The sequence below is a fragment of the Nannospalax galili genome, unplaced genomic scaffold (assembly GCF_000622305.1).
Source record: "Nannospalax galili isolate Female #2095 unplaced genomic scaffold, S.galili_v1.0 scaffold285, whole genome shotgun sequence".
NCBI classification, from domain to species: Eukaryota; Metazoa; Chordata; class Mammalia; order Rodentia; family Spalacidae; genus Nannospalax; species Nannospalax galili.
In genome coordinates, this window is record NW_008355157.1 from 183,762 (window position 1) to 193,194 (window position 9,433).

The window sequence follows — 9,433 nt, forward strand, 5'->3', positions numbered from 1 at the left end:
TTTTGTCTTTTTGAGACAGGGTCTCCCTGTAGCTCCAGCTGTCCTGGAACTCACTATGTAGACCAGGCTGGCCTTGAACACACAGAGATCTGCCTGCCTCTGCCTCCCAAGTGCTGGGAGGCATGCACCACCATGCCCAGCTTTAACTCCTATATTTAAAAGAATGATGAACAGTAATTTTAAAAACTGCTCTTTTTGTTCACATATTTTTTAAAATATACAAATCATATTTTTGTATGCTATTTGCATAAAAGGACAAGCTCCCAAGAGAAATGAGAGACATGTTGGCTAGTACAGATTTAGTTGAAGGTATCAGAGTGCACATGAGTGCAGAGATTTGTTGGGGATGTGTTGAAATGTTAGCGAGGACAGAAATGGCACGGGAGCCAGGACAGAATTAAAACGAGAAGAGGCACAGAAAACTAAATGAGAAATTGGGAATTTTATTCAAGGCCACACAGTTAACAGAGAAAGTTGGAAACGTATTCATCTTAGTTTTAGATACAATAGTTTTAACATGTACTTAAGTCTGAAATTCAACTGAAAATGAAGTATAGGATGTATATGTAGATTACTGCTAAGAACTTGAATAAGCAGATGTTAGGCACCATCAAAGTAGTGTAAAGAGAGGGCAAACTCAAGTGATGCTACCAAACTATATAATATCTAGGGGACATAAGTTTCTGTGGGATCACTTTTCCCTATCAAAATTTCTGTTGCAATGGCTTTCCAACCATTAAAGAAAGGCATTTTCCAAATATTGCTTTGAAGAAAAAAATCCCCCATTTCATTAAGAAAAGAGATTCAATACAGTGTTTTGACACATGCTAACAGCAAGCAAATGTATAAATCTCTTAATTTTACATGACTGTGACATTGATAGTTCCACAAAGCCACACTTCCTGATGTTTCCTCCCCATTTCATAATACACTGTATACATGTTTTTGATCAGGAATTAGCTACAGGGTAGCACAGACTTCTCCAAGTGGGATGTATATTTCTTTAACAAGGCAGAGTTCAGGTAACAAGGCTTACTTAGCTTTTAAATTAGGGAGAATAAAGAGAATCCACCATCTTATTCCACCTGTTTCCTCTCCTTCCCTCCCTGGGCTAGGGCTGGAAAGTTCTGCCTCCTTTGCTGCTGTTCTCTTGGGCTGTGAAGACAATGAATCAAGACTGGAATTTACCTTTATAAGTCATGAATTTAGGCCCCAGATTTTAAATCTGGAGAAAAAGAAAACTAAGAGTAGAATGTTGTCCCTGTCTTGTAAGAGTGTCACCATTTTATTTTGAAGGGTCCTTTATCCTAGGTACAACCTATCTTGGAATTTCTTAAACAAATTGGATTTTTTTTTCCCCCTCTGGTGTTCCAGGTCAAATCCTTGAGGAGAGCCTTGACCTGCTAGGCAAGCTCTACCCCTGAGCTATGTACCAGGTCTTCACTTTTATTCCAAACAGCAAGAGTGCTAGAATTACACCACCATGCCCAGCTAATTTCCCAAATTAAAAAAAAAATACTAATTTTATGTATATGAGTGTGTTGCCTGCATGTATATGAGTGCACCTGTGTCATGCAATGCTGCAGAGGTCAGAAGAGGGTGTTGGATTCCCCTGGAACTGGAGTTAAGGGCTGTTCATAATTGCCATGTGGGTACTGGGAATCAAATCCAGGTCCTCTGCCAGAGCAGTCAGTGCTTTTAACTGCTGAGCCATCTCTCCAGCCCCATTTCCCCAATCTTTAAAGTGAAACTATTCAGAGGAATGACCCACATGAGTAACTTGCTTTGTGGCAAATGTTTAATTACTACAAAGTAATTAACAGTTTGACTATGAGTGAAAATTTGTATTCCAGGGGGGAATCTTAAAAGAATTTAGATGAGGGCTGGAGAGATGGCTCAGTGGTTAAGAACACTGGTGGTTCTTGCAGAAGACCCTGGTTCGAATCCCAGCACCCACATGGCAGCTAACAACTGTCCTAACTCCAGTTCCAGGGAATCTGAAAGTCTCTTCTGTCCTCCGCAGGCATTGCACAACACCAGTGCACTTACCTACATGCAGGCAATACATGCATACACATAAAATAATTTTTTAAAAATTTAGAAGAGTGTGGTGGTTTATGCTTGTAATCCTCACACTCAGGAGGTTGAGGGAATTCAAGCATACCCTGGTGGTTTACATGGTGAAACCCTGTCTCAAGTGAAAAATGCTAATAATGAGAACATTAAAAGGAAGAACAGTAGGCCCCGAAAAACTTTTGCTGCAGTTTAAGACAAAAATAGGAGCAAGATGCAAAAATTGAATTTAAACTAATACATGGAACTAATAGGTGAGATGAGTTCACATCATTTGGTTAGGCAAATTCAGCTCTAATTGTGGAATGTCCAATGGGATAGTGGTTATTAACATGCCAAGGATAGGCCCTTTTATATTTTAAAGAGAGCTGGTTGATAGTATTGGTTGACAAGTTTCTCACTGGTTAAGTAATACTCATTCCTCTGTATCAGTAAGAAAGTTCCATTAATAGGTCTCTGAAAAACCTTCCAAAAAACCAGTGTGATAGTTGTAATAGTTAAGCTTAAAGCCTGTTATTAACAAAAAGCTAAGCCAGTATCAAAAGACCTGAATATGTATATGTACATAACTGACAAGAAATTTGATGTACCTAGTTTGAATTGGGCTTTAGCCTTAGTTAAGATTTAAGAGCCAGAAGCCAGGTGTGGTGGCACACCTTTAATCCCAACCTCTAGAGACAGAGGCAGCCTGGTCTACAAAACAAGTTCTAGGCCTGCTGGGGCTACAGGGATATCCTAAAAAAATTAAGGACTGGATATGGTGGCACATACTTGTAATGCTAGCATTTTGGAAGTTGAAGCTGGAGAACCAGAAGTTCAAAGCTAGCCTTGGCTACATAGCAAGTTCAAGGCCAGCTACATGAGACCTTGTCAAAAGCTGCTAAATCAAAAAATACAAGTTAAAGGTCCCCTCCCCCCATTTATCTGTTTTGGTCAGTTCCTCAACTTTGTTCACCATCCTCTTTTCCTGTATAATAAATGCTTCCCAGTGCTAAATACCAGTTCTCTGAAGGCACCCTAACATTAAGGACTAGGATTGAAAAGCAGCAGAAAGCTCAAGGGGAGCATCTTTGTAGAATCCTTCCCTCAGAATCCTTGATGGCTGAGGTTCAGTAAACTGGGTGTGATAGAATGGGTGGGGTGCTAGGAAGTGACCATAGGAAACCCATAATCCACTCATCTAGGGCTCTCAGTAATCCCGGCATCTATTTAATTAGCATTCTATACTCAGATGTTTTGCACATGTAATTTTAATTAATCTTTATCTCCTTTCAGGTAAGTATAGTAACTTTCCAGATGGAGGACTTAGGTTCAGAGAGACTAAATATTTTTCCTAAATCACACAGAAACTATATATTAGACTTGGAATGTAAACCTAGATCTCTGACTTAGTCTACATTCTTGTACTCAATCACAAAGATACACGCTCCCCCTACAAAGATGTTCCTTTTCAGTATAGGACAAGTGTGATAAAGGTCCTGTGAAGCTGTGTTCTTGTTCATCTGTATTGACTGGTAAGGTGACTGGTGCCTAATAAAACATTCTGAGGCAAAAATACGAGAGTGGAAAACAAAACTGATTGGGTCATTCAGAATGTTTTAGACATAAATGAAATGCTGAGGAATGTTTTGACTTTGCTTCATTTAAACTTAAAATATTTATTGGGATTGTCAGTCATTTTGGAGGCCAATAGTCAATTGAAAATTAGCTTGAATTAAATTCCACATTTCTATGTCTGTGGCTTCCCTTTTCTTCTGTTTCTGTCCTTTGTTTTAATTTATCTCACCAGTGTATTTCCTTGCGTTGGTTAAAAGACCGAGTTGAAGAAATCAGATTATTTGAAAGCAAATGTCATGCCCCTCCTCCCAAAAGTAGGATGACAGAATGACCAGTTTCCTCTTCTGTCTTAATAAATGATGTGGATAAGAAATGCATTTCCTTTGGTGATAAACAAATCCCCCCATTACAATATTGTAGTTGCTTTATTAATAAAGGAATCTGTTTCCTTAAAAATAAAGGTTGGTCCAGACGTGTTGGGGTACGCCTTTAATCCCAGCACTTGAGAGGCAGAGGTGGACAAATCTCAGTGAGTTCAAGGCCAGACTGGTCTACATAGTGAGTTCCAGGTCAGCTGGGGCTAGAGGGAGACCCTGTCTCAAAAAAACAAACCAAAAAAACAAAAAGTTTGGTTAGTCTAACAATGTGTAATTCAGTTTATGAAAATATCTAGGTAAGCTCTTCAAAGACAATCTTATTCATTCAGTCTTATTCAAAGAAGTAAAAGATAACTTCAGGAAATGACAGCTTCCTAACTATCCTAATCTGGCAGCACCTAAAACAATAATTGTTTAGTGTTTTCAGGGAAACAATCTTTCCCAATATGACTTGGACCTTTATATCTATTATTTAATGCCTATAAAACAGACTCGAGGCTCTTATGCTAACCCTACTACTGTAATAATTTGGCTACCATATGTCAAATATTTTTCAAGTGGAAAGAATGAAATGGAGAGCTGTGAACAGTGCCCATATAATCATTTAAGTGGCCCACTGTTTGCTGCTTTCTCTCAAACTCAAAAGGACATCTTGCTTGGTAAACATGGTATAGTCTCAATAAAACCAGATAAAATTTAGCTCTTTGTATGTTTATATTTTGGCAAAGGCAAAAAGGGGGTTGTAATGTATCTGTCATTGACAACTGGTAAGTATAAACTAACCAAATGACAATAACAGTTTGTAAATTCATACTAATTTGAACCAGTTTCTACTAACATTTATATGCACACACATAGTTGAATTTAGCATTGTTTAAATCTTATTTCCATATATTCAGGAGAGCGAAATCGAGGCAAATTAGCCCACACAGATCCATAGGGGGCAGAAAGCCCTTAGAACTAAAAGGTGTTGTGAAGATTACAGTTCAATATTGGTTTCCTTTGAATGTGTTAATGTACAAATCATCACTGCTTAGTGTGAAGTCATAGGAAAGGCTAGGGCCTAAGGAAAATGACACATCATTTCAGAACCAGGAATGTTAATAATTTGATGTACAAAAATAAGCATAGTACCATGTAATTACCTATTTGAGAAAGGACTAGAGTTAAGTATACAGCCTATAAGCCCCACTTAAGCCTTATTTTAAGAAAATACTGTTTTTATTCTGCTTAAACCAGTTGAAAAAGCAGTCTTGTTTTGGTTTGAGACAGGTCTCATGTAGCCCAGGCTGGCTTTGAACTCAGTGTTTAGCTGAGCCTTGCCTTCAGCTCTTCATCCTCCTACCATTACCTCCCAAGTACTGGTATCGCAGGCATGCATCACTATGAGCAGCTGTAGTTCCACCTTTGATTAAACAAAATCTAAGCACCCAGATTATAAAAGTCACCTTTTCTTTCCAATGCTTATATTCCCAGATATGAGAAAAACATTTTAAGAGACTTTTTAAAAAATTAATATTATTATTAGGGCAAAGCATTGCTGTAAAAATATAACTACCCTGAAATCACTAGGGCAGGTTAGAAAAGCTAACCCAGGAATCCCCCGCTACCCACTCCCCTCCACTGTACATCCTTGACTTTCATTTTCGGAGTATACAACACCTAACATCTGAAGAAAGCAGTGTTAGTGTGATGACTAAAGACTGAAAACATGAGCTTTGAAATTTATCACATCTATATTTCAGCCAGATATCTGCCATTAGCAAACACTATAAAGCTATTTTATTTGAAGGAAAACCTCATATTTGTCTGATGTCATATCTCTTCCTATATTTATGTGCCCAATCATTCTTGCTTAGACCATACAAAAAATATAAAAGGTACTCTTTATTTGAAAAAATTGTATTAATACTCCATACTTGGAAGTTACAGTGAGTCCCATTTGAGAAGTAAGTCCATTTCTGTTGTAGGAGCTATTCTCTTGTTCCTATTCTCTATTCTTTAACTGTGCTGGTGCCAAAAGCTGAACTGTTCTGACCCAAGAATGATGTTGTATCTTGTAGAGCAGTCGACTTGTAATATTATTTTTCTTGAGTTTTGTCTTTTTCTGTGTGGCAGTGGTGAAATAGGGCCTTCTAGACTTCTGGAGAAGTGACAGATGTGCATTTGGAGAGGCCATGGGGAAGAGTCAATCTTCAGCAGATAATCTAAGTGCAGACCCAGGAATATCAGATCTGAAGTGCCACCATCTTTTCTGTCTGCCTGACAAACTTCATCAACCCCAAAAGTTCCAGTTGCAAAGATCCAAGAAAACTCAATAAAGATCACTTTGGAATCACTTTGTTGTAACAAAACTGATTCATGGTGACTCTTATAGTATTCATGGAAAATCTGCTAAAGAAAAGTTAACTGTAAAATTCATATGACATCAATGATTAAAGCTATGGTAAACTGAAACTCCACATGCCATTTATCTTCAAGTCTCCCTTCTAAAATAAAAGGCTTGGTAGGCTACTGTTGTAAATATGAAGAGAGATAATTACACATTTCCATAAACACATATAATTCTAAACTTAAAATAACTAGAATTATAGCTTATATATTATGAAATGTAGTTAGGCAATTTAAAAGAATTACACTAAAAATATCTGTACAGTGTAAGTAAAATGAAGGGGTACAAACTGGGCATGGTAGCACATGCCTTTAATCCTAGCATTCAGATGCAGAGGCAGGTAGGTCTCTGAGTTCAAGGCCAGCCTGGTCTACATAGTGAGTTCAAGGTCAGCCAGAGCTACAGAGTTAAGACCCTATCTTAACAAAACGAAACTGGAGATAGCTCATTGGTAAAGTACTTGTCTTGCAAAAAGGGGACCTGGGTTTGATCCCCAGAATCCATATTTTAAAAAACAACTGGGTGCCAGAACCCTGGGGCTTGCTGGCCAGCCAGCCTAGCCTACTTGGGGAGCTCCATGCCAGTAAGAGACCCTGTCTCAAAAACGATGCAGGGAGCACCAGAGAACAATACCTGAGCATTGACATCCTCATGCATGCACACACGCATGCACACACACACACATGGGCACAGGAAAAGGAACTCCAAGGCCAAAATAATCTAGTTATTACTGTAATGAGCAGTATCACTGTATAAACAGTCACATACTTGCTTATGAATATAAGTGAAGTTTCTTTTTAGAAGTCTCGAACAGAGTAGCATTCCAATAGTGGTAGATTTTTACAAATCATGTTATTTCCTTCTGAGCTTAGTAATACAACTTAATAATATATAATAAATTTCAGTTAAATGCTTACTCTCAGAACTAATGTATAGTACCATGTTTCTCAGCTTCAGATTTCAAAGTGAAATTAAGTACTAAATGAAATAAAACTGAAGAAATTGTTTAGTGAGGTTTTAATCTGGCTATGGCTACAAACACTTCATTACACATACACTTCTTAACCATGTTAATCTTATATTATTTCCTTGTTGTGAATATACTTGTTTTTTGATTTTTACTTTTGGTTAACTGTATATCTAATTTCTTATTACTACTTTGTTTTTTGTGCAATATCAGAATGTTTAAATGCTTACTTTGTTTTTATGCCGGGTTTTCAAATATCTTAGAAGTTATACAAAGAAATCTGTCTTAATAAGTCACTTGAAAACCCTAAATTTAAGGTGGGACAGTAAATTGAATATTCTAACAACTAGACTAACTGAAAAAAAAGCAGAAAGTCCATTTTAATGGGATGACAAGGATAGGGCAGAAAAGAGAGAAGAGAAATCCACCAAGGAGTTCAAATGTCGAAGCCAGGCACAGTGGTACAAGCTTTTAATTCCACTACTTGGGAGGTGGAAGCAAGAGGATCAACAGTTCAAGGCCAGCCTTGGCTACATAGTGAATTCAAAGCCAGCCTGGGCTACATAAGACACTCAGACAAAATGTTCCAAATACATATAAAACTGCTTTAAGAGGAAAAGTCTAGACAAGTGTTAAGAGTCTAAAAACCCACCAGAGGGGCTGGAAAGATGGCTCAGTACTTAAGAACACTTTCTGCCCTTCCAGAAGCCCCGAGTTTGATTCCCAGCACCCATGTTGGGTGGCTCCCAACTGCCTGTAACTCCAGCTTCAGGGAATCCAATGCCTATGGCTTCCTGGGCGCCTGCATGTGCGCATGCACACATGTGTGTACATATATACAAACAAAAGAAAATGTATTTAAAAACAATAAAATAAAAACAATAAAAATAAAAACAATAAAACTAAAACCCACCAGTTCCCTTTGGGGAACATTAAAAGCACATAGAGTTGAAGGCTTCTAAAAATAAATAGGAAGTAGAAAAAATACTCCCAATAATTAAAGGTACCAGATCAAGATAGAAATGACTCAACAAATAATTTTTTATTGACTTAAGTTTTTATTGAATTAGATTTACTAAAGAAAAATGGCTTAAATTTTGACTGTACTAACTACAAATGTAATGAATTACAATAACTATATATGGCAAAATGCATGCTATAATGTGATTATTTGCTGTATATTATTTTAAATGGAATTTTTGGATTATATACAGTATTTTTGTTTCATTTAAAATTCACTGCTTTTACCTAATAAAATTTCCTCCTCCACATTCAGAAGTTAAGCTGTCTGTATATTAATTTATGCTACATTGATTTTCAACCTGATTCTTTTAAAAAGTAATCAGTAGGATAAGTTACCAACCAACACCTAACTTCTAGTGTCACAATAATAAATGACACTAGAAGTATTCATGTGTGGCCCAAAGAGAATTAGCTAAAATTCTTATTGCCGAATCCTGATTTCTTTAAATATAGAATAATTCTGTTTCATGGTAAACACTGATGAAAACAATTGGGTTTAGTTATAACAAAAATACTTATAAAAATCCACTGATGAGTGTTTAGCTTAATTCCATTCTCAAAATAGCAAACATAATTTGCTATTCAAAGAAATAACTTCTTTGGCACTATAATTCATTTTGCTTATTTTCAGGTAAGGAATTTAGTGTGTATTAACAATAATGGCATGTTAGGTCTGTCTGTCAGCCTCCCTTTGCCAGACTCTTTCAGACTATTCCACAGGGAGTATGCCCAAGGTTGGCACTCACATTCAAGATCTGCCTGCTATTTCCACAGAGCCACTTCTCAAGAAGTCTCTTCAGGTTCAGCTCTTTCAGCCTTTCATAGCAGGTGTGGCAGTTCCCACCCCATCTTACTCTGTATCTTCAGTTTAATTTTAACTTAAAGACTAAGGTTTATTTTGTTTTCAACACAGGGCCTCGTTCTATAGCCCAGGCTATCCTAAACTTGTGGTGATCTCCTTGCCTCTGCCTGCTGAGTTCTAGGATAATAGGTGTAAGCCACCAGGTCTAACAAGACAGATTTTTAGCACTTTGATGATAAACA

At 37.3% G+C, this 9,433-nt stretch overlaps 1 protein-coding gene across 1 annotated transcript in view; it reads left to right on the forward strand.

The window, feature by feature from the left end:
- Zbtb1 (zinc finger and BTB domain containing 1) overlaps positions 1-7,998 on the forward strand; it is a 27,677-nt gene extending 19,679 nt beyond the window's left edge. The window contains exon 3 of the mRNA XM_008852126.3: positions 6,126-7,998. Coding sequence (XP_008850348.1) covers positions 6,126-6,162 — 37 coding nt within the window. The 3' untranslated portion in view covers positions 6,163-7,998. The remainder of the gene's footprint in view (positions 1-6,125) is intronic.
- The last annotated feature ends 1,435 nt before the right edge of the window (positions 7,999-9,433 follow it).